This window comes from Gracilinanus agilis, chromosome 3 (assembly GCF_016433145.1).
Source record: "Gracilinanus agilis isolate LMUSP501 chromosome 3, AgileGrace, whole genome shotgun sequence".
Taxonomy (NCBI): Eukaryota; Metazoa; Chordata; class Mammalia; order Didelphimorphia; family Didelphidae; genus Gracilinanus; species Gracilinanus agilis.
In genome coordinates this window covers 84,781,104-84,807,972 of record NC_058132.1, presented here as the reverse complement: position 1 = coordinate 84,807,972, position 26,869 = coordinate 84,781,104, and the positions used below count along the sequence as shown (strand labels likewise).

Genomic DNA, 26,869 nt, shown 5'->3' with positions numbered 1-26,869 from the left:
AGGCAGGCAGTCTTTTAGCCCTCTTTGGGCATAGTTCCAAATTGCCATCCAGAATGGTTGGATCAGTTCACAACTCCACCAGCAATACATTAATGTCCCAATTTTGCCACATACCCTCCAACATTTATTACTCACACCTGCTATCATTTTAGCCAATCTGCTAGGTATGAGGTGATACCTCAGATTTGTTTTAATTTGCATTTCTCTAATTATTAGTGATTTAGAACACTTTCTCATGTGCTTATTGATGCTTTTGATTTCTTTATCTGAAAAATTGCCTATTCATGTCTCTTGCCCATTTATCGATTGGGGAATGGCTTGATTTTTTATACAGTTGATTTACCTCCTTGTATATTTGAGTAATTAAACCTTTGTCAGAGTTTTTTGTTATAAAGATTTTTTCCTAGTTTATTGTTTCCCTTCTGATTTTGGTTGCATTGTTTTTGTTTGTACAAAAGCTTTTTAATATAATATAATTTAATATAATCAAAATTATTTATTTTACATTTTGTAATTTTTTTCTAACTCTTGCTTGGTTTAAAAATTTTCCATTTCCCATAGATCTGACAAGTATACTATTCTGTGCTCACCTAATTTACTTATAGTTTCCTTCTTTATATTCAAGTCATTCATCCATTCTGAGTTTATCTTGGTGAAAGGTGTGAGATATTGATCTAAACCTAATCTCTCCCACATTGTTTTCCAATTTTCCCAGCAGTTTTTGTCAAATAGTGGATTTTTGTCCTAAAAGTTGGGCTCTTTGGGTTTATCATACACTGTCTTGTTGACATCACTTACCTGAAGTCTATTCCACTGATCCCCCCTTCTGTCTTTTAGCCAGTACCATATTGTTTTGATGACTGCTGCTTTATAGTATAGTTTAATATCTGGTACTGCTAGGCTACCTTCCTTCACGTTTTTTTTTCATTATTTCCTTTGATATTCTTGAACTTTGTTATAGTTTTTTTCTAATTAAGTAAAAAAAATTTTGGTAGTTTGATTGGTATGGTACTAAATAGGTAAATTAATTTTAGTAGAATGGTCGTTTTTATTATGTTAGCTCGTCCTACTCATAAGCAATCAATGTTTTTCTAATTGTTTAGATCTATTTTAATTTTTTTGGAAAGTGTTTTGTAGTTGTATTCATATAATTCCTGTGTTTGTTTTGGTAGACAGATTCCGAAATAGTTTATATTGTCTAGGGCAGGGGTCGGCAACCTTTTTGGCCGTGAGAGCCATAAATGCCACATTTTTTAAAATGTAATTTCATGAGAGCCATACAGTGCTCACAGTGCACGCTCCTGTAACAGTGCCTGAAAAAAAATTGACTTTATGGCTCCTGCAGAAAGAGCCATACGTTGCCTACCCCTGGTCTAGGGTGATTTAAAATGGTGTTTCTCTTTCTAACTCTTGCTGTTGTGATGTGTTGGAAATATATAGAAATGCTGATGATTTATGTGCATTTATTTTGTATCCTGCAATGTTGCTAAAGTTGTTGATTATTTCTACAAGCTTCTTAATTGATTCTCTAGGATTTTTTAAGTATATCATCATATCATCTGCAAAGAGTGAGAGCTTAGTCTCCTCAGTGCCTATTTTGACACCTTCAATTTATTTTTCTTCTCTAATTGCTACTGCTAGTGTTTCTAGTACAATGTTAAATAATAGAGGTGATAATGGGCATCCTTGTTTCACGCCTGATCTTATTGGGAAGGCTTCTAATTTATCCCCATTGCATATGATGCTTGTTGATAGTTTTAGATATATACTGTTTATTATTTTTAGGAAAGGTCCTTCTATTCCTATACTTTCTAGTGTTTTCAATAGGAATGGATGTTGTATTTTGTCAAAGGCTTTTTCAGCATCTATTGAGATAATCATGTGGTTTTTATTGGTTTGCTTGTTGATATGGTCAATTATGTGGATGGTTTTCCTAATGTTGAACCATCCTTGCATTCCTGGTATAAATCCCACCTGATCATAGTGAATAATCCTCATGATCACTTGCTGGAGTCTTTTTGCTAGTATTCTGTTTAAGATTTTTGCATCTATGTTCATTAAGGAGACTGGTCTGTAATTTTCTTTCTCTGTATTTGATCTACCTCACTTTGGGATCAATACCATATTTGTATCATAAAAGGAGTTTGGTAGAACTCCTTCTTTGGTTATTATGTCAAATAATTTATATAGTATTGGAATTAGTTATTCTTTGATGGTTTGATAGCAATTATTTGTGAGTCCATCTGGTCCTGGGGATTTTTTCTTAGGGAGTTCTTTAAAGGTTTATTCAATTTCTTTTTTCTGATATGGGATTATTTAAGTATTCTATTTTTTCTGCTGTTGATCTAGGCAATTTATATTTTTGTAAATATTCATCCATATCACCTAGATTGCTATATTTATTGCCATATAATTGGGCAAAATAGTTTTTAATGATTGCTTTGATTTCCTCTTCATTAGAAGTGAGGTTTCCCTTTTCATCTTTGATATTGATGATTTGTTTTTCTTCTTTCCTTTTTTAAATTAGCTTGACCAGTACTTTGTCAATTTTGTTTGTTTTCTTCAAAGTACCAGCTTCTAGTCCTATTTATTAATTCAATAGTTCTTTTACTTTCTATTTTATTGATTTCTCCTTTAATTTTTATAATCTCTAATTTGGTCTTTAACTGGGGTTTTTTAATTTGTTCCCTTTATAGTTTTTTGATTTGCATGCACAGTTCGTTGATCTTTGCCCTCTCTAATTTGTTAATACATGCACTCAAGGATATAAATTTCCCCCTCAGTACTGCCTTAGCTGCATACCACAGAGTATGGTAGGATGTCTCATCATTGTCATTCTCTTCAATGAAATTATTGATAGTTTCTATGATTTCTTCTTTAACTAACTGGCTTTGGAGAATCATATTATTTAATTTCCAATTAGTTTTTGATTTGCCTGTCCATGTCACCTTACTAATTATTATTTTTATTGCATTATGATCTGAAAAGGTTACATTTATTATTTCTGTTCTTTTGCATTTTTTGCAATGTTTCTATGCCCTATCACATGGTCAATCTTTGTGAATGTACCATGTGCAGCTGAAAAGAAGATGGATTCCTTTTTGTCCCTATTTATTTTTCTCCACATATCTATTAAATCTATTTTTCTAGGATTTCATTCACCTCTCTTATCTCTTTCTCATTTATTTTTTTGTTTGATTTATCTAGATCTGAAAGGAATATTTAGATCTCCTACTAGTATCGTTTTACTATCTATTTCCTTCTTGATCTTTGCCAGTTTCTCCTTTAGGAATTTGGATGCTATGCCATTTGGTGTATACATGTTGAGTACTCTTATTTCCTCATTGTCTATAGTGCTTTTTATCAGGATGTAATTACCTTCCCTGTCTCTTTTAATCAGATCTACTTTTACTTTGGCTTTGTCAGAAATCATGATCGCCACACTGGCCTTCTTTTTCTCAGTTGAAGCCCAAAAGATTTTGCTCTAGCCACTGACCTTAAACCTGTGTATGTCCATCTGCCTTATATGTGTTTCTTGTAGACAACATATGGTGGGATTTTGGTTTCTAATCCACTCTGCTATTTGCTTCTGTTTTATGGGCGAGTTAATCACATTCACATTCAGAGTTATAATTATCAGTTGTCTATTCCCCAACATTTTGGTATCCTCTCCTAGTTCTACCCTTTCTTCTTATGCTATTTCCTTTTAAACCAGTGGTTTGTTTTAAACCAGTCCCCCTTGTTCCTTCCCTTGATTTACTTCCCTTTCCACCCCCTCCGTTATTATTCCCCTCTTTTATTTTTAAAGCCTAATGAATTCCTTCCCCCCCTACTCCCCTCCTTTTTTTACCTCCTCACACCCCTGCTCCCCTTGGTTTATCCCTTCTGACTTTCTCAGTAGGGTTAGATAGAATTCTATATCCCAATGGATATAGCTACTCTTCCCTCTCAGGGTTAATTCCACTGAGAGTAAGGTTTAAATATTACCTCTTAATGCTCTCTTCCTCTCCTTCTTATAATAGTATTCATCCACTCCCCTTCCCATGCCGTCTTTGTGTGCTATAGAATATCCTATTTTTCTTATTCAAGTTTCACTTGGTGCCATCTACTATTCACCCCCCTCTTTTTTCCCCCTGTATCATCTTAGACCATTTAGTACTCCAACCTCTCCCTATGAATAATTCTTCTAATTACTATAATAGCGTATACAGTTTTTGAAAATTACACATAACATTTCTCCATATAGGAATACAAATAATTTGATCTTATTAAAGCCCTTAAAGAGGCAAATTTAAAAATAAGATTTTTTCTCTTTCCTCTCTGTTTCTTATTTACCTTTTCATGTTTCCCTTGGTTTTTGTGGTTGGATATCAAACTTTCCCTTTAGTCCTGGTCTTTTCTGTGCAAATACTTGGAAATCTTCTATCTTGCTGAATGCCCATACTTTCCCCTGGAAGCATATAGTTAGTTTTGATGGGTAGATGATCCTTGGTTGTAGACCCAGTTCTCTTGCCTTTCTGAATATCATATTCCAAGCCTTGTAGTCTTTTAGTGTGGAGACTGCCAGATCCTGTGTGATACTGATTGGTGCTTCTTGATATATGAATTGTCTCTGGCTTCTTATAAAATTTTTTTCTTTTCCTTGGAAGCTCTTGAATTTGGCTATTATATTCCTAGGGGTTGTCTTTTCAGGGTTTAATGTAGAGAGTGATCTATGGATCCTTTCAATGTCTATTTTACCCTCTTGGTAAAGAACATTAGGGCAGTTTGCTTGGATAATTTCTTGGAGTATGGAGTCCAAATTTCTATTAATTTCTGCTTTTTCAGGAAGACCTATGATTCTCAAATTGTCACTTCTAGACCTATTTTCTTGATCTGTCAATTTCTCAGTGAGATATTTCATGTTTCCTTCTATTTTATCAGTCTTCTGACTTTGCTTTATTTGTTCTTGCTGTCTTGAGAGATCATTGACTTCTACTTGCCCAGTTCTGGTCTTTAGAGACTGGTTTTTCTGCTATAATCTTTTGATTTTACTTTTCGATTTGGTCTATTCTGTTTTTCATAGTTTCTTCCAATTTGCTTATCATTTAATTTGATTTTGGGGCATCTTTCTCCAGTTGGGAGTTTCTGTCTTTTAACCCATTAATTTCCTTCTGAGCTATTTCCCACTTCTCTCGCCATATCTCTTCCATCTTTCTCATGATCTCAGATTTGAACTCTTCAAGAGCTTGTGACTAATTTTCATTATTTTGTGAAGCTTTGGATGTGATTACTTGTTTGTTTTCCTCTGCTGTTGTTCTGTTGTCTGGATTTTTTCTGTGTAAAAGTTGTCGAGTGTTAAAGATTTCTTCTTTATCTTTCTCTTTAGAGGTTCTTGTGCCTAGCTTGCCATTATTATTATTTCTTTCTCAGTCAGAAGTCTGGGTGAGGCAGACAGGCTCTCTGCCTATGCTATGGAGCTGTGGAGCAGTTTTTGTCTGAGTCATAGCACTGTGCACCCTCTCAGTTTTATCCTCGCACCCAGGTTTGGTCTGAGCTCTTTAGGCTCCTGAGGTCTCAAGTCTAGCTGTTCTCAGGGTCAAGCCTCCTGGTGGTCCCCTTGCTTGCTCCTCTGCCCAAAGCTCCTTTAACAGTCTTAGGGTGCTGCTTCCACAGTCATGTACACCTCCTCACTGGGTCCCCACCTAAGGTCTGCACCTGTACTCAAGGTCCATGTCTATGCCTGCACTCAAAGTCCCTGTCTGCTCTTAAGGTTTGTTCTTTAGCCTCTTGAGTCTTAAGTCTTGCTGTTCTCAGGAGCAAGCCCTGGTGATCCCAGGTAGCTGCCAAGAACTTAATGAATGCCCCAAACTTGCTCTAACTCTTGTGCACTGGCTTTGGCACTGTAGGTGGGGAGAGGGGAGAGGGGTTGCTCAGCTCACATTTTAGTGAGAGCTATTTCACCCCCTTATAGCATGGAAATGCCCCAATCCCATGTACCTTCAATGCTATGCCCTTCGTTCATCTGGATTTGTTTTATGTCCTCTTGAGGAGTCCTATCTGTGTGGATTAGGAGAGGTTAAGCACACTGCTTCTACTCTGCCACCATCTTAACCTGGAAGTCAGTACCATATTTCCAAGTAGAGTTTGCAAATTCTCCACACCATATTCATTCTCTGACCATGTTTTATTGATTGTACCTCTTCAGCACCTATCATTTCTACCCTTTTCTTTCTATAAATGTGACCACCAAGGACAGCTAAGTGGCCTACTGGATTAATAACCAGGCCTAGAAACAGGAGGTCCCAGGTTCCAAATATGGTCTGATACTTCCTAGCTATGTGACTCTAGTCAAGTCACTTAATTCCCACTGCCTAGCCCTTACCATTCTTCTGTCTGGGAACCAATACACAATATTCATTCTACGATGGAAGGTAAAAAAATAAAAATAAATAAATATGACCACCACTTTAGTTGAGATTTTCATCATCCTTTGAGTTCATTACCACAGCCTCCTAATTAGACTTGCTTCTCTCTTCTAAGCTCTCCCACTCTAATCCATCATGTAAACAGCTGCCAAATTGATATTCCTAAAGTACAAATCCAAATGTGTCACACTTTATCTCAAGAAGTTTCAGATGTTCCTCACTTATTCTAGGATAAAATACAAACTCCTTTGTTTAGCATATGAAGCAATTTATAATAAGATTCTATTTTTTCCACACTGATTTCACATTACTCTTCTCACACATTTTATATTCTAGGTAAACTGTTATACTTGCTGTGCCTACTGCCCAACAATCTATTTCTTGCCTCTAGGACAGTGATAGGCAAACTATGGCCCTTGGGCCAGATGCGGCCCCCTGAAATGTTCTATACGGCTGCGCAACATTATTCCTAATCTGAGGAATACAATGAGCAGGATACAATACAATGAAACTTCAAAAGAGTTGCCTTAGAAGCAGACTGAAAGATGAGTATTTTCTTTCCTTTGGCCCCCTCTTTAAAAAGTTTGCCCATCACTTCTCTAGGAGGATCTTTTGCAGAGGTTGTTTCCCATTCCTAAAAAGTTTTCCCTTCTCATCTCTACTTCTTAGAATTCTAAAATTTCCTTCATGTTCAAATATAATAACCTATCAATCAATCAATCAAAAAATATTTTTTTCATTATCTACTGTGTGCCAAATACTGTGCTAGTCACTGATGACAAAAATAGAAGAAGGGGAAAAATGATTAAAAAAAATTTTTTTTAAAGAAATCATCTTTGCTCTTCTTTTTTTAAAACATTTTCCCCCTTCTTTGATTTTTACAAAAAGAAAAAGTAGTTAAACAGAGGCTACTTACAGAAGAAGGGAACTAGCAGTTGGCTTTCTAAAAGAAGATTTTTTTGATCTCCCTTCTAACCACCCACTGCCAATTATTTTGTAATTGGTAGATTGTTTATTGTCCTTCATACTACAAGAGGACCAAAATGTTATCTCAGGTAATGCCTTTGGACCTTACATATAAATTGAATTTAGTATTGCATAAATTGGATATAGTATTGCACAAAGTGGTCAGTTTCATTCTCTCTTCCAGTCACCAAAGTCTAATGGCAAAACAATATGATGGCTGATGGCTCAGGATACAATAGATGACTTTGGCATCTTTAATGTCTAAGCTCTAAGTGCTCCACAGTGCCTGTTTCAGTTACCTTTATGACCACTGGAACAAACTGTTCTCATCCTCCTTTCCATTGGAGGAAATTTTCATATGCCTGGGATAGAGCCAGGTTTGAGACCTATGAATCACCCTCAACATGGTTTAGCCCAACCTGCTCAGTATGTGACTATTTTGCATCTTATAGCTTCTTGGAACCACTAGAATTGAGTAGTAAGTGGACAGTAAGGGAAGCCCTGAGCTCATATTTGGCCTCAGACACTAGTTATGTAATTTTGGGCAAGTTGCTTAACCCTGTTAGCTTCACTTACTTCATCTGTAAAATGAGCTAGAGAAATGACAACTACTCCAGTATGTTTGCCAAGAAAATTCCAAATAAGGTCACAAAGAGTTGGACAGGACAGAAATGACTGAACAATAACAAACTGTTTATTAGCCTTTAGTTGGAGAAATAGCCTCAATAGCTATATCCATTTAAGTCAATGGGGATAATGAATGAAAGTACTGGAGGAAAGATTGGTCAATATGACAGCAAAGGAAAGTGATAAATGTTGGAGGGGATGTGTCAAAATTGGGACACTAATACACTGCTGGAGAAGTTGTGAATTAATCCAACCATTCTGGAGGGAAATTTGGAATTATGTCCAAAGGGCTTTAAAAAAATGCCTATGCTCTTTATGGTAACAAAAAATTGGAAAATGAGGGAGTGTCCATTGATCAGGCAATGGATGAACAAATTGTGGAATCTGATGATTATGGAATACTATTGTGCTGAAAGGAATAATGACCTGGAGGATTTCTATGTGAACTGGAAAGACCTCCAGGAATTGATGCAGAGTGAAATGAGCAGAACCAGGAGAACACTGTACACAGAAACTGAAACATTGTGGGGCAATCATATGTAACAGACTTTTCTACTAGTAGCAATGCAATGATCCAGGACAATACCAAGGAACTTATGAGAAAGAATGCTATTCACATCCAGAGAAAGAACTGTTGGAGTAGAAACTCAGAAGAAAAAAGTATGATTGATCACGTGGTTCAATGGGGATATGACTGGGGTTTTGACATTAAAAGATCACTCTACTGCAAATATGAATAATATGAAATTAGGTTTTTAACAATGCTACGTGTATAATCCAGTGGAATTGTTTGTCAGCTCTGGGAGAGGGGGGAGGAAGAGGGGTGAGAAAAATCATGAATCACGTAACCATGGAAAAATATTCTAAATAAATAATTTTTTTTTAAGTGCTGGAGATGGCTAGGGAGATGGCATTATCAGGCAGTATCCAAGTCTCAGAGAGAAATAGAAGATAAAAAGAAAGATTTGAGATGAAAGCAAGTTTGTTACCTATACACAGCAAGCATTCCAGAGAGGTCATTAGAAGGGTTGAATACATTTAGAGTAGGATATTTGAGAGAGGTAGAATAAGAAAACAGGCAGTGGAGGATGAAGAATGAATCTGAACAATGAAGGTTGGGGATTCAGAATCACTGGGGTATATGAGAGAATGGTGTTTGTTAATCATTTAATAATTAATTCAGTTGGTGAAAAGAGAGGGGAGTAAATATTTTTTTAAAACACCTATTATGTGCCAAACAGGTTAAGTACTTTATAAATAAGGGGCAGGTAGGTGGTACAGTGGATAAAGTGCTGGGTCTGAAGTCAGGAAGACTCATCTCCCCGAGTTCAAATCTGGCCTCAGTTCCTCATCTGTAAAATGATCTGGAGAAAGAAATGACAAACCGCTCCAGCACTTCTGCCAAGAAAATTCCAAATGAGATGGCAAAGAATCAGACATAACAGAAAAATGTCTGAACAACCATAAGTGAACTTTACAAATATTATCTCATTTGATCCTTGTAACAACATTGAGAGGAAGGTGTTGTATTATCTCCATTTTACAACTGAGGATGCTGAGGCAAATGAAGTTTAAGTGACTTTCCCAGAATTGCATGGTTATGACTGAGGCTGAATTTGAACTCAGGTCTTCTTGACTCTACATGCAGAACTCTATCCACTGAGCCACCTACCTGCCTCAGATAGATAAAAGAGTTTTCTCACGATATTAGGAAGCAAAAAAAGTGAGAAGAAAGTTAATAAATGTTTTTTCCTACCCCTGTAGGCAGCTAGGCCAGGGGGAAAGTGGAGGGAGCAAGAAGCAAATAAGTCTGTTTGTCCTGGGCAGGCAGGAAGAGTCTCCTGCAATAGAGAGGAAGACAATCTGAAGAACAAGTACAATCTCAGTTCTCCAGAAAGATGAAGACAGTCTAGGAAACTGACAAGAAATGTCAACTATTAAACATGTTAAATGATGAAATTCAACATTCATCTGAAACAGAAATTATCTTTATGCTGATTATTCTCATATCTACTTATCTAGCTCTAACATCTTTGCTGACTTCCAATTTCATAACTCCAATAGACTATTAGACATCTCAAACTGGATGTCTTATACACATTTTAAACTTAATATGCCTTCAAGTGAATTCATTATCTGTCCTCTAAGCTCTCAGCTCTTTTAAACTTCCCTGATTCTGGCAAGGGCATCTTCATCCTTCTAGACCCACAGGTTCACATCCTCAGTGTCATCCTCGGCCCCTCAGAATCTCTCACCCATCTGTTGCTAAGGTCTGTCAATTTCACCTAAGCAACTCCAAATAAGCCTCCTTCTCTCCTCAGACAGTGCACCCTGGTGTAGGTTCTCATCTCCTCATGCCTAGATTTTACAATAATTTTCAAGTTGTTCTGCCTGCCCACAAGTCTCTTCCCAGTCCAGTCCATCTTCCATTTGGCCCCCAGTGTGATTTTTCAATGTCCAACCATGTCACTTCCCTCTACTCAATAAATTCTGGTGGCTCCTTGTCACCTCCAAGACAAATATAAGGCCCGTGGTGTGGTGTTCAAAGCCTACTCACTCCTTCCTGAAATACTTCTGCTTTACATTCCCCAACATGCTCTACAGTCCAGTGACACTAGCTCCCTGGCAGTTCCTCAAACAAGATACTCCACCTTCTGCCTCCAGGTATTTTTGCCAGCTATCCCCTTGCCTAAAATGTTCTCCCTCCTTATCTTTGCCTCCTGGCTTTCCTAAATAACATTTAAAATTCTACCTAGAAGCTCTTCCCAATCCTTTTAATCATAGTGCCCCCTCTTTGCTGATTACTTCCTATTTATCATGTATCTATCTTGTTTGTGCATTGTTGTTCACATGTTGTCTCCTCATTAGACTGTGAACTTCAAGAGGGCTACTTTCTATTTGAATTTGAAGATGGTCTGCCAAAACCTCTGCTCACTTGGCTCCTACTGACTCTAACAGATAACTATGGCCTTTGTGGAAAGAATATGCTAATACAAATATATCCATAGAAGAGATGCTTTGCCAGTTCCTCAAACTTACTAAAATACAGCCCTAACATGGAAACCTGGCATATAACATTAGTAGCCTGGCCCAACCCTCGTGAACAAAACAAGACACTTTTTGGCCACAGGCAACTTTTACCTCAAAGAGAAGAAACTTCAGGGTTAAGAGAGTTTCCAAAGCTTTTAGTATATAATAGGATTTTGCCAGTCCTCATATGTTGATGTCTCTGCCACCGACCAGAATGACACCAAAAGGCTTCAGATCACCCAAAGCTAAATCCATGATCATTACCCCAATAACCCAACAGCATCGTCTATACCCAGTATTCCTCTCCCACTAAAGTACAGTCAGCACATAGTCCCCATTTATGGCACTCAAGCAGAAGGTTGGGTAAGACTAGAAAACCTAAGGTGACTTGAAGTTGGTTTACACTATCATTATAAAAAATCATGGCGGATGTGAGTTAAAGAGAAATAAAATCACAGAAAAGACAAAGATTCCATTCTTTCAACAAATAGCTGGCCATGCATCCCCCTCCTTTTGGACATGACAGTCACAGTATCTATCCCCTATCCTGATATGATGTGAAGCAGTTGGAAGGCGAGAATACAGTTCCTAATCTTTATGTAACTGAAATACTCCATCTTTATATATCGTGCTGATTCCTCAAGACAGATCCATGATCCAGAAAGATATCCAGTACACCAGGACTTCCCTCTCTTCCCTCAAAACAGGTAATCATGACAAAGCTGATCTAGTATGTTTTTACATCATTAGATGAAATGTTAATAAACAGAATTATGGCTATCCATAAAACCTAGAAGATCTTAATATTTAAAGTATACAATAACTTATATAAACATAACATAGCCAAACTCTACTTGAATTTCTTCAGGAAACCCAAAGCTACAATTTCCTCCATTGTGGTTTCCCAATATTAGCCATCATAGCCTAGGCACTGGAAAATGAGTAGAAGAGGGAAAGATATGTTGTCAAATCAAAATTTTTCTCTCTATAACATAGGCAAAATTTGTCTCTGATGGCCACAAGCCCAAATTAGTAATGATGTGGTGTTAGGTTAATGCTGGCTCAGCACAGTTTGTTTAGGTCACTATGTTGCTATATGGAGAATTTCATCTTGAAGGGCACCAAGGAAATGTTTTTGAACAAGTTTCCAAGTATTCTGGACAAGGTTTGAAACCAAAAGTCAATAGCTTCCAATGGCAAATCAAATTCTGCCCTTGAGATATTTGGCCCTCACTAAAAGAAATAAAGCAACCTATATTTTCTTTTTCTTAACTTTTCTCTATTGTTTATCACTAAAGACTCAGAATTGATGCTTCATACCCTTCACCTCTCCCAGTGCTCTAGATAAAAAAAGAAAAAAGAAAGAAAAGAAAGAAAGAACTGCCAAAAATAACAGGAAACCTAGATCTGAAGGAGGGGCTAAGAAGATGAAGAATAGAGAAACAAGCTTGTTTGTAATGCCCAAAGAGGGTCTTATGGCTGAAGGTCAGACACAGAAACTCAACTATCCAAAAACTTTCCCAGTTCTTACACACACACTTCTTACACCCCCACTTCGATGGTCACTTACAAACACAGCCTGGCTTCTTAGCTGACCATTGATTATTCTTTTGGCAGGTAATTGCCTTCTGTCCGACCAGCTCAAATGCAGGCTGACATTCAAACTTCAGAGTATCACCATGTCGAAACCTTGAGCCTTCCCTTTGGCCATAGGCTGGCACACCAGGGTCCCCACAGCTCCCCTGATCAATCTCTGGAAAACAGGAAAACAAAAATGAAAGATAAAATATGATTTGATTCCTCCTGTCTCCTTCAGAGAGGATTCACACTGAAAACCATATTACATACCATCTTAAAGGTCACTACTACACACATTTATATACAGCAATGATCAAGAGTGGAAGTATTATGGACCTGAAGCAGCCACCCTGCAGCTTTCCAGTTTTATCACAAAGTGTTAGGACAGTAGAGCATCCAGAAGTTCAATTTGGCAGCCTCTCATTTTTCATCTGTGTCAAGTCAAATCTACGTAGTTATATAGGGGTCATGACTTTCATTGGTAGAGGGAATAACCACACCAACAAAATTATAACTCTTGGATATACTGATCTGAGCAATCAGAAATAGCACTTCTTGGCCAGGAGAGCTTGGTATTACCATAGAAGTAGTTCTGAGGAGTTAAGATTTGGAATGAGCAAGCAAGGTCACTTCCCAGAATAAAAAAATATATTTTATCAACATTTCCCAACAGGAAGAGGCAGGTAAGAATTTGCTTCTGATTAAATCACTGGAGTTTATCACCCAAGAAGTAGTGAATGCCTTAGTCAGAAATCAGCATCAATTAGCAAGTACTCTTAGCAGCCCAATCCCATCCTCAGCCATACTGTTGAGTCTTCAGGATGAAGTCTTCATCCTTTGAGGCATTTACAATCTATGTAAAGAGACAGAATTTATTCTTATGAATCAGAAACAAAATAAGGTATTATGTGATTAGATAATATAGTACAAAATGCAAATGATACGAAATGTACGAGCAATAAGGGCTGCAATAGTCAAGAATGGTTTCATAGAGATGTTGCCCAGATTATATGCCAGGATCCAACAATCTAGGTTTTTAAGTCTCATCAACAGTCTGCAGACGTTAGACATGGCTAAAGTGCTTATCTATCCCAGCTATCAATTCTTCAACAAGAAATATAGAAAAGTAACCTGTCCTACTATTGATCTATATACTATAAAAGGACATATTCTCTTATGTTACTGCTTAAGTAAATTAAAATGTAAAACCTTGAAGGCAGAGATTATTTCACTTCTGTCTTTGTATCTCTAAACTAATCATAACTGATTGATTAGATTATGGAAGTCCTGATTGACCAGACTATACTGAATTATGTGCCCATCACCAGATTTTTCAATACTGAGAGGACAGGCTAAGACACTGAAGTTATAACATCTTGACTCATGGTTCTCATGCCTGGAAGGATTTGTTTTTGCCCTCAACTTCAGAAACTGGCAACCAGTAACTCAAAGGCCACATGTAGCTTTTAAGTGCATATTTGGGGTACCTTTAACCATAACATCACAGTATCTCAGAGTTGAAAATTATAATTCTAAAATTCTGTGATTTTTTTGAGGGAAGTTCAGAGATAATCTAGTCCCAGCTATATTTGAACAGGATAAACTGCATTATTCCTAATAATCATCCATCTTCCCCTGACTTGAAGACCTTCAGTGATAGGAAACCCACTATTTCTCAAGGGAGGCTATTACAACTGTATACATGTCTAACTTTTAGATTACTTATTTTTTAACAAACCAAGGTCTTCCTCACTCTAGTTTCCCCCATTATTTCGAGTCATTCTTCTGGGGCTATGTACAAGAAGCATAATATCTCACAAGATAATACTTTAAATGTCTGAAGAGAAGTATTACTCCATACACTTCAAATCTTCTCTTCTTCAAGCTGGTCATTCCCAGCTCCTTTGACTAATACTCACACAGCATCTTAACATTCTGATAGATTCCTTTAGTCACATTCCAGTTAATGTCTTTCCTAATTAAATTCTGTACCTGTGAGATGTCTCATGTCATTGATGTACAAGTGAATTCTACTATATAAAATGAATCATTAGTCTCAGGAAGAAAATATTCTATATCCTCTGCAATAGTCTTGATTACATTTATATGGGTACAGAACACACACACACACACACACACACACACACACACACACACGCACGCACACACACACACACACGTCAGTACATCAGGAGCAAAAATCATCATCTTTGGCTAGCAAAGTCAAAAAAAAATTGGACTGGGAAGTCGCAAGACTTTGGTAAACTGGATGGAAGGCAAAGACCATGTATTAAAGAATTTAAAAAAACAGAGTAAAACTGCATAAAAAGGCAGAACTTATAAAACTAGTCTTGGGACTTTGTTGTTTTTTGCTACCACAATGTCAGCCCTCAATTATGCTGTTACAATGGTTGCAGGAGAGTTAATTGGTAGCAGCTGTCCCCATACCTGGTCCTAAAATATTCCTCTTTCTATTTGGCCTATGCTATCTGGCAACAAATGTGTACTTTGTTCATAGAGGTGAGGATGAGAAGTCCATAAATCAATATTCACTCCTGCATTTATATTAGTGACAGTGTTCAACTGTGAATTATATTATTTTCAACAAAGCAATGCTAGAACAACACCATGAATTGTTTTGAAGGTTATAGAACCATGATACAACGTATAAGAAATAAAATCTACATCTTTTCATTGGACATAATTACCAAATAATTTCTTGGCTCTAACTCTTTCATCAGCTAGAGAGACTGCTAAAGAAGTGAAACTATTTATTGATAATGAGTACAAATGCTCCATTAAGATGTCAAGGAATTTTTTAACCTACTTAAAAATACTTTAATGAATCCATGAACTCTTCTTCATGTGGATACTGCCTTAACTAACAGCAGACAAACTCTTTTTAGTTCCTTTTAATTCAGTGTGCTTCTTGTCCATGGGAATTTTCAATTTTTATACCTATCAGTGATTTGTGTCCCTGAAGATGTGGTCCACTATAGAAAATCATCTGCAAAAGCTGGCTCTATCCCTTCTGGTTTTATCCCATTTATTAAATCCTCAATATGTTCATAGTTCATTCTCATATTTTATAGTATTGGAAAAGTATCAAATGGATTGGTAGCTTGCAATGAATTCTTATTTACTTTGTTGAAGAGATAATATCATTCATAGTATTTTCCATTAATGATATTGTCGTATTTTTAGGTAACTAGAAAATGGATTCCTGGATACTTTTGATATTGTATATGAAAACAGGTCCAGCTCTACTCTCCATAATTTCAATTTTTAGATTCCATTTTTCTTTCCTTACATAGCATTTTAAGTACTGATATGATGGATTCCAAATATAGTTGTTACCTTGTTATCAATAATGAAAATATGGTGTCATATTGGATACAATGAGCAAGGCTGTTTGGTTCAACATTTCCCTTGCCTGAATACTGAACTGCCATTAACCCTTTATAGTCAAAATACTGTGAGAAAAGTAATTAAAAGTAATATTTTTGCTTTTGCTCAAGTGTTTTGAGGAATAATATTTCTTGCTACCTTTGAGCATAAAATTAAATCAGATTTGGGCTAACAATAAATTAAAACTTGCGGATAGCTTAAAAGACATTCATGGTCAGCACCCTTCCACCTTCTCTCACTTTTTTTGCCACAATGTCTGCCAAATGCCACACTTTTTGCCACATAGGGGCAAGGTCTATTTGGTATTTTTACCAACTATGGTTCACTATGACCAAATAATCTATCACTTAATATTTAACCTTCTGTCAAAGAATTTCTCTAGTCTCCACACGAAAATATCTATTAAGTACAAATTCACTATCTAAAAATGAAGTCTATTCAAATTTTGATTTAACTATTGAGAAAATTTTCCAGATATCAAGCTCAAATCTTCAAAATCTGCCTCTCTTCAACTGTCATTTTTAGTTATATTCACTAGGGTCAATTAAAACAGGTATAATTCCCTGTTTCCCAAATTGAAATATTTGTAGCTATCTGATTTTCTTTCTAGAATACTGAGATTTTAAAAAATCTCAATGCTATCTTCTAATGTGTCAGCTCATGTTCCCAAATTCATGTTAGTCAAACTGACAGGTTCATCTTAGTCATTGATAAGATGATTTATAAATCATTTAAATGACTGTTCCTCCCAGAAGGGGGACAACAACAGAAAAGAGGGAAACTCCCCTAAATACCTTCTCCACACCTATGCTGATATTGATCCATGAAGAGAATTGGATAATAGTCATTCAAACAGTTCTGAATACACAAAGCAATGTTATCTCAGTTCCTATCACTCTCCAGTTTGTCCACAAGTATATCATGAAAGACTTTCTCTAATGCCATGTAGAAATTCAGGCATGCTATGTTAACAGCATTCCTTTCACCTATAGCCTAGTAATCTTATTTTTAAAAAATAAGATTAGTGTGGTATAACCTGTTATTTACTTTTCTAAATTCATAAGTCTTAATGATGTTTGTCATTTCCCTTGCTAAGTCCTCAGAAATGACTACTTCAGCTATTCATTCTCAAATTTTTCTTTCTTTCTTTCCTTTTTTTTTAAAACCTTTAACTTCCATCTTGGAATCAATACTGTGTATTGGTTCTAAGGCAGAAGAGCAGTAAAGGCTAGGCAATGAGGGTTAAGTGGTTTTCCCAAGGTCACACAACTAGAAGTGTCTGAAGCCAAATTTGAACCAAGGACCTTCCATTTCCAGGCCTGGCTCTCAATCCACTGAGCCACTCAGTTGCTCCTCAAAATTTTCAAGGAATTGAAAGCAAGCTTACTGTAGTTTGAAAAGCCTTCTTTTCTCCTTTGTAAAAACTGAGACCACTTCTGCTTGTCTTCAGGAATTTACTGCTCCATTCAAAATAATTTAAAAGATAATTGTTAGTAGCCAAACTGTTGATTCAGGACTATTAAACTCATTGAGGACATATAGGTATTAATAGACTATCTTGCATTTGAAATCATTGTTATTTTTGTCCTATACTTTCTAGTAAGAAGGTCAGTCAGTATCTTTGGTAGAGAAACTGGATGAAAAATCACACCCTCTAAGATCTATACCAGATCTTAAAAGGTTCTTGAATGGGACTATAATTTTTACTGTCATTAGGAAAGTCAGCACCCAAATAACTATAGCTCTGTCTTCTGCTTTGAAATCATCTAGAAGATTTTTAGTGACATGGGAAGACAATAGCATGATCTAGGTTTATGATGACTCCTTTATCATTATGTATTTCCTCTGCCTCCAACCCGTTCTTTGTTGCTGCTCCAAAAATATTTTGGTATTATTTTCTGTTTAAGACCCAGAGGTTTTATTTTTTTTAAGGAAGATAAATTACATTTTGACTTGGGGGAAATCATGTATGCCATTTTCTGTTATCTGGTTTAATACAATTTCATTTCAAAAGAGCTCTATCCAATTGCCAAGCCTTAGTGCTTTAAAGGCCACCTCAGGAATCCATCACAATTCATCTCTATTGCACTCATCATGTCTTCCAATCTCCAGGCTCTTTCAACCCCATCATCTATGATCAACTTTCTTGTCTTCTCATGTGGTTGTTCCATTTCTAATCCCAAACTATAATCTTCCTTATGATATTTTTCTTACAGAAGTGTCTATTTAGAATTCATTGAATATTCTAATGTCCTATGAATAACAGCTGGAGACAAACAGGAGGGGCAGGGAGTCTGAGTGGGTGTCAGGCTTGCTAGTAATCTTCACAGAGACTCCCTGGTAAGGGATGTGCACTTATTTATGTGCTGATTCCCGAGTAAAGAATCAAAGTGTTTTCTTACATCCTTAGAGTGATGTGATATCTAACTCTGCCTTAAATGTAAGCAAATGAAGAGAAGCTATGGCATACTATCATTAAGAATATCTTCCAGAATTCAAAGGTTTCATATAGATAAATCTGGATAGGATACAATATAAAGTGTGCCCAAAGTATAAGTCCAAGACCAAGCTTTTGGGATATCCAGGAAAACAGAACTCTGATATGATCCTCTGGATCATTTTTTTTTTTTTTTTTGCTGCTTAGACATTTCCCTTTTATACATATTACAATAAATTCTCCACTGACTCTGGGTTACCCTATTTGACCTGATGGAAGTCCAGGTGAAGGATCCTGTCCTAAATGAGACTCTCACACATGGTATGCTTGGCAAAATGTGATCATCTAGAGTGACTTTTGGTTTCTCATTTAACCTCTCTGAGGATCAGGTTTCTCACCTGTGAAAATGAAGGGGATAGATTAGATTACATCTAAAAATCCTTTCTGATTCTAAATTTACCCAGCTTCAGACACTAGTTGTGTGACTATGGGAAAACCACATAACCACAATTTACCTCAATTTCCTCAACTGTGAAATGGGAATGATAATAGCACCTACCTCCCAGGGTTGTTATGGGTGTTGAGTGAGATAAGTAGTGCCCGATACATAGTAAGTGCTCTATAAATATTTACTGTGTTTTTATTGTTGAGTGTAAGAACTAGAAGAGATCTTAGAAATCACTTAGCAATGCCCCCTCCTTTCACAGATGGGAAAGAGAAGGGAATAAGCAGTATTATGTGCCCATAATGTATCAAACACTGTGCTAAGTTTTCATGGGTTTTATCTCAAGGAAAACAGTCCCAAAGAGGAAAAGTGCTTTACTCAAGGTAACACAAAATCAGAGGTATCAGTCAGAAACTGAAATTCACAATTGAATTTGACCTCTGATAACCCTCTTCCACAAAAATTGAGATCATACTTGAATTCTCAGCTGGTCAGGTCTAATTACATAAAGTAAAGAAATGAATGTGCTACCCCTCTGGGGAGATGAAGACACATTAGAGAAGAGCACAAAAGGGCCCACTCATTCAGGTGGTCAAACACCACGACTAATCTAACTGACTGGTATATTGAACAAATTTGTGGTTTCCCCTTGCATGACCTAAATTCTCTCATAGTGAAGAAATGGAGTTTTTAAAATATGTTTGTTTCTTTTTTCTCTATGTACTTTGGGAAGAACAGGCTGTGGACATTGTTAGTGGTAGACTGTTCTGCATATGCTGTAGTGGTACCTTTGCTCAAAAATGTATTTGATGATGTCATCATGTGATCAAATGAATACAATGATAGAAAAATAAAGTGATTATTCACCCACAGTAATTGGCTGAGGACCTGGACCAATAACCTAGGTTAAAAGGTAGGCAGAGCCAAGAACTATTACAAAAGTTTATGAGAAAAAGATGTCATTTCAAGACTTTGGTTATATGGTGGAAGTATGTGGTAGTGAAAGCTCAGGACTCCAAAGTGGCAGCACCCTGTGGCAACTATCATCAGGCCACAAAGAAAGCAGAGTCCTCAAGATTAGTTTATATGGGAAAGGTTAGCACATATAAATTGTATTGATCTAGTGGATATTTAGAATTTCAAATTTTATATCCTGAATATATGTGGCAAGGTTCAATACCAAAAGCATTTGGACTTGGAAATATTAGACCTCGTTTCAGCTTTGCGAACTTGGACAAATCACCTACCCTTTATGAGCCTTACTTTCTTCCTCTATAAAATGAAGATAGTAAGATGTAGTTCCAAGCTTTTAGCGTTCTTGTGATGGTAGTTTACAAAAGTTAATTGCTTTATGAAATGTGAACTCTTGTTATTATATAACACTCCTGTTTAAAATTTATTGATTACTTAGTCTAGCAGGGGCAAAAGTGGAGTCCTAGATACATGACATTCATAGTAAGATATGAAATTCTTCAAGAAAAGTTAAAAATCTGATAAGCATCAAGCCCTAATAATAACTCAATCAACAGATTCACAAGTGAGACACTAAGAAGTATTTGGTATAAAATTTGGTTCATACCTATAGAAGTTTCCACATTCAGCATCACTTCCTTTTTCCTTTCTCTGAGTTCTCCAAATAATTCTGACACATGTATCTATGTTGCTCTCAAATTAACCCTACCTATTCAAATTTGGAGTTGATAGCTGACCAATAATTTTACAACTCCTTAGGCTTGAGTTCTAGTGCTAGCTCTGTTAATAGTCCTCTCAGTGAACTTAGTGTTTTCTTGTAAAATGAGGAGATAGAACAGATAAAACCTCAGGTTCCTACAGGAAGAGGTTCAAATCAAGATTTTGAATAGGATTCTTTATGCCACTGGATTAGTAAAGAAATAACTTCCACATGAGGCAGGGTTGTTTCCATTTTAAAAAGGGAGAAAGTTAAAATTGGAGAGACTCAGTAGTAGATAGTAGTAGCAGTGGTAATATTAAGAAACTATTATAGTATTTATAGAACATTTTAAGATTTTCAAAGCATTTTGCAACCATTTTAGCCCCCAATAACCATGTAAGGTATATTCTTATTTAACAGATGAGGATACTGAGGCAAATAAAAGTTAAATGGCTTGCCCACAGGTCACATAATGACATGGCACTTTTTTTGGCAAAGCTAGAGCTAGAAACCAAGAATCCTAGGCCTTATTTGGTAGTCCTGAGGATCTATAAAAAAGAGTTCTTGCAAAATGAGAATTGGCTGAACAAAACTGGGAAATAGTAGGGTCATTTTCAAACAAACAGATAAATATTTCTCATAACACCAAGAAGGTATAAATAGGACCAATGAGTGGAAGTTACACAATGGCAAATTTCAGTTCAACATAATTAACAGAACTGCCTAAAATTGGAAAGACTCCGTCCCCTATATCTATAAGAATACCTAATTCTAGGAATACCTACCTAAAATAATTGAACTACTATAATCACCTTATTCAGATTTACTTGATAAGAACAGTTAAGTAATAGCTCAATGTGACTATCAGATTGAACTTGGAAATTTTGAGATTCAGTTTTAGAGGAAATGAAAAAATGTTATAGGAAAATATAGTTTTGTTATTTGATTCAGTGTATGAATATGATTTACCCAAAGACTTGTTATGAAATAGTTATGAAAATGGGATGCTGCTTAGAAAAAATAGATGCCAATATGAAAGTCCCAGAAATTTATGAGCATAGAGTTATATGTAAATTTAATACGAATTTCATTTTGTATAATTCTTTGTTTAGTCAGAATGGTTTTGTGAATTAGAAAACTCCTTGATCTATTTTACTGTATGTGCTTAGATATTATATAGGATATAAGCCTGGCATCTTAACAATTAAAAGTATAAGTATAGTATAAGCTGGATGGGCAGTTGTGATAGTTTTTGTAGAAAGAAATCTTTGCCAGATATGAATTGAAATAGCCTGCTGAGGTTCTTTCCAATTCTAAATGATTCTGTGACTTTCCTAAATAGGAATGAGCCACTTCCAACTCTAGATTGACCCTCTGCTGCTATCATTCTGCAACTTTTCTTCCTATTAGGTTTATTCCATCTATTTATATAACTAGTGTTTAGTTCTATTTTGCTGTAATCCTCTCTATTTAAAGAAACTCTGTACCTGACTTACAGCCTCTCTTCATTCCTAGAGGTAACATGATACTTAAGGATCTTACCATCATACATGCTGATGTGTCCTCGAATGCTCTGCACTCCCAGCTCATCAACCTCAACACTCATGAACTCCATCTTCATTCTACTTCTGCTACCTAAATAGGTGATCAATCATTCTTCAGATCTTTTCACCCAAAACTGTACTACCACTATGAGTTTGAATTCTGAAATCCCCATTTTAGTTTTCATAACCTCCTGTCCTTCTACCTCTCCTCTGCATTTCACTTCTAAACCTTTTAAAATATGCAGGTACCCAAACTTCTCTACCACTCCCAATCTATCATCCCTGTTATGTTCTTGTTTTTAACCTGTCATAATTCTGATACTAGGGTTGAATGATTCAATTTACACCATCCATTTTTACTCCCTACCACCAGTAGAAACACCCTGAGTTACTCTACTACTCCTGCTCTTATGCTATTGAATTTTTGTGAAAAAGCCTCATAATCATGCTGACTAGAGCCATCATCATTATAGCTAACATTTGCACAGCATTTAGGGTTTACATAACTATTTACATATGTTAATTCATTTGATCCTTGAGACAATCCTTTAAGGTTAATGCTATTATTATCCCCATTTTGCAGATGATGAAATTGAGATGATAGAGGGGGTAAGTGGCCTTTACAGGTCATACAGGTAGTAACTGACTAATAAGCAACTATCTGACATACAATTCAAACTCAGCTCTTTCTGACTCCAAGTCCCATATTCTATCCTTAATAATATGCAGTTGCCACTATAAAATCATGTCATTTTATCTGGGCCCATATTATATCATATAGCAATCCCTTTGTTCTTCCTTGATTGACTTCCACATCTGTTCTCTGCTATTCCAAACCTCTCCTTCCTCAAGAGCCTACCACTAACCTTTCTCAACACATGACTTTACCACCTTTACTTGTGAAAACAAACCTTCATCCCCCTATATTTCATACCGAAAAATCTTTCTAAATTTGTCTTCCAGTATCTGAGGAAGAAATGGATTTCTCCTTATCAAGGGCAACTTTTCTATTTTTGTCCTTGATCCCAGTTCCTTCTATCTGATAACCTGTCTATCTACTCCTTTCATCTTCTCTCCTTTTCTACCATCTCAATCTCTGTTGCTCACAAACATTCAAATCATTTCCATCCTTAAGGAATGTCACACATAGAAACATCTCTTATCTTTTAAGAATAATTTGTTTCACCATCCTCCAAAGTTATCATATTTATATCTTTCCTCTATTTTGCTGACAGTTCCAAAAGAGTAATCTATCTTGTCTCCATTTCCTCAATAATCATTCATTTTTCATTCCTTTATAATGTCTTTCAAAACCACCACTTTCCTAAAATTATTGTTACCAAAAAAAAAATCTCTTCACTACTAATTCCAAGGACATGTTCTTAGTTCTCCTCTCTGACCCCCCCCCCAAAAGTTTTTGATCCTACTGTCTCTTCATTCTTCTTGGAAACTCACTTTTCCCTTAGCTTCTGAATCATGACATTGTCTCAAATAATCTTCAGTTTCTTTTCTGAATCACTACCTATTTTCCTACATCTTAAATATAAGTAACCATTAAAGCTTGATCATTTAAGGTCCTCTTCTCTTCTCTCTGTATACCCTCCCTTGGACATCAGTTGCCATGGATTCAAGTATCATCTCTTTATAAATATCTCCTAAATTTATATATCTACTCCTAATTTGTCTTTTGAACTTTTGTTCCTTGTTGCTTACTGCCTGCTGAATATCTCAACCATTTTTAACTTTACTTTTACTTTAATTACTATTACAAACTCAGGGTATTCACATCAGAATTCATCATAGTTCCCCCTAAAGCCATCTATCTTCCAAAATCATCCCTTTTTATTGAGAACAGTACTGTTGCCCCAGTAATGCAATTTGATTAATCAGAAGATCCTTGACTTTTTTCTTTCCTTCAGAGTTTATATATCAAATCAGTTGCCAAATTTTGTCAATTCTGCTTTCAAAACATCTATCAAATCTCTTTCAGTGGCTAAATCCCTAGTCCAGATGTTCATCATTTCTCACCTAGACTAGTGTAAGAGACTCTTAAATTGGTCTCCCTATTTCCATTCTCTCCCCTTTCAATACATCTTCTATATAATTTCCAAAATAATCTTCCTAAAGCACAGATCTGAAAGTTACTCCTCTATTAAAAATTTTCTATGGCTTCTACTGAGACTATAATAAAATATCTTTTCTATGACCTGACTTCATTTATATTTCAAGTTCTATGTTCCATCCAAATAGAACTACAATTGGTTTTGTAATAGTCTATTTCTGACCACTTTGCATCTATAGAAACCCTGCTTAGGATGAATGTACTTCTTCATCTCTGACTTCCTGAATCCTTGTCTTCTTTCAAAGCTTAATTCAGGGACCACATCTTCCACAATCCTTTCCTAATCCTCTCATCTGATTGTCACCTGTCCCTTTCAAAGAACTTCACAGCTACTTCTTTTATGTACATGATCTATAACACAGTGGAAGCTAAGCTCTTTAAGGAATAAAGCTGTTTTCTTTTTGTTTTTAATCCAGAGAGCATAAAGTACCTTGTATACAATAAAGTCTTAATAAATGCTGTTGGATTGAAAGAGATTAGTATGTTTACAATAGACTGCCCTGGATGCATTTTCTGGGTTGTACAGAATTTGGCTTTATAGAATCAATTCCAAACATAGATGTAAAACAAAAGAGGAAACTAAAGATCAACCATGAAAACTATGCTGTCAAAGCAACAGTGTTCAGACAGTGGGTTTTTAACTAAAATTTTTGTAATGAGAGAATTGACCTCCAAAAGATCTTAAATAGTAGAAAAGTAGCACTAACTTAATTTAGCTATAATGCTTTTCTAATAATTTGTTCTCATAGGACTATACTGTGGTTTCACACCACATAGTTTAACTTGTATCATCTCTATCTTATCTGTATATGTGAGGCAGTGAAGTGACAGCAGACAGGATACTAGACTGAGGATCAGGGAGACCTGGGTTGGAATCCTGCCTCAGAAACTTACTAACAAGTCATTTAATCTCTGTGTCTCAATATCTTCAATTATAAAAGGGAAAAATAATAGAACTTACTTCACAGGGTTATTATCCAAATAAAATGAGCTTAAAGTGCTTTATAAACCTTAAAATGTTCTATAAACACAAGTTGTTGTTGTTCCATAGCTTTACCCTTCCTTGACAGCAGGAATTTTCAATTTCTTATTTATCTTTTTATACTCCCTTAGCACTTAGTCCAGGGTACTTTATATAACAGGTGTTTGATAAATATTAAATGGATTTGTTGAATAAATGTTTAAGATTGATGTATATGACAAATGCCCATTGGCTTAAAGAGAGTGGCCATGTCCTATTTTTTTAGCATTCTCATTTGCCATTCCTTCAATAAATTACATGATTTTTAGTTACCTCAGAAATCTGGTTACCTCCTATGTTTTTAAAGTTTTACTTCTACTAACCTAAGGACACATTTGCTTCTGTAGAACTATGCCAAACTATTATTGGTTAACAAATACATAGGTCTATTATAGCATAACCTGATATGAATCTAGGACTCTGTATCTATATTTATCACAACAATATTTATAGAGATGAACTGAAATTAATTCATCTTGTTGGTTTGGGACCTGATTTCCAACTTGCAAACAATGACTTTCCATCCCAGTTCTGTCATCCAGCATTACAGTTATCCCTCCCTATTTCATGTCAACTATGGGTTTGAGAAGTCTAACAAATGTTTTTGCTAAGATGAGGTTTAAAAAATAGTCAGTTAATTTTTTTTTCCTTAAAAGTTTTTCTTCTCTCGGGTCCTGCCTGGATCTGCCCTGTTCTTTCCATGCTTTCAGACCCAGGTGGGTCAAATAGAACCTCCCCCAAATACCTTTCTGTAGAGAATTCATTGGTGTGGTGCTGAAAGAAGAGGTCCATACTCAGTCCCTATTGCTCCACTCTTTATGTCTTGCTTTTGAATCTGAAAATCTCCTTTTTCCATATGAGGGGGAAAAAATCTGCTCTTTATTCAGTGTGTAAAGTATCTCTGATTGTCACTGTATATGTCAAGTTTTGTCGACATTTAAAGGCATAAAGATAGAATTATATGAGGGCACTTAACAAGATAAAACTGAGTCATAAAAATTACAATTACAATAATTATAACTTTTATAGGACTTAAATATTTACAAAGTACCTCCCAGCAACTCTATGAAGTAGGTAATATGAAGTATTATTATTCCCTTTTTATAGATAACTAAGAGATGAAGTGACTTGCTCATGATTATACCAATTATTGTAAAAGGAAACACTAAAACTCAGATCTTCTGATTCCAAGTATAAGATTAATTTCACCACCCACTCTGGGAAAATGTGATCATTCACTGAATTCAGGGTATGTCAAAGCATCTTCTGTTCTGCAAATAAACCTAGATAAAGAAGTTTCCCTTCAATAAGAAACATGGCTTTGGGGGCAGCTGGGTAGCTCAGTGGAATGAGAACTGGGCCTAAAGACGGGAAGTCCTAGGTTCAAATCTGGCCCCAGATACTTCTTAGCTGTGTGACCCTGGGCAAGTCACTTAACCCCCATTGCCTAGCTCTTACCATTCTTCTGCCTTGGAGCCAATACACAGTAATGACTCCAAGACAGAAGGTAAGGGTTTAATAAAAAAGGAAGGAAGGAAGGAAGGAAGGAAGGAAGGAAGGAAGGAAGGAAGGAAGGAAGGAAGTAAGGAAGGAAGGAAGGAAGGAAGGAAGG

General features: G+C 36.0%; 1 protein-coding gene across 1 annotated transcript in view; it reads right to left on the bottom strand.

Moving 5' to 3' along the window:
• The window catches only part of CSMD2 (CUB and Sushi multiple domains 2), a 1,000,214-nt gene that overhangs the window by 355,901 nt on the left and 617,444 nt on the right, over window positions 1–26,869 (bottom strand). Inside the window, exon 13 of the mRNA XM_044668787.1 lies at window positions 12,601–12,783. Within this exon, the coding sequence (XP_044524722.1) occupies window positions 12,601–12,783 (183 nt within the window). The remainder of the gene's footprint in view (window positions 1–12,600; window positions 12,784–26,869) is intronic.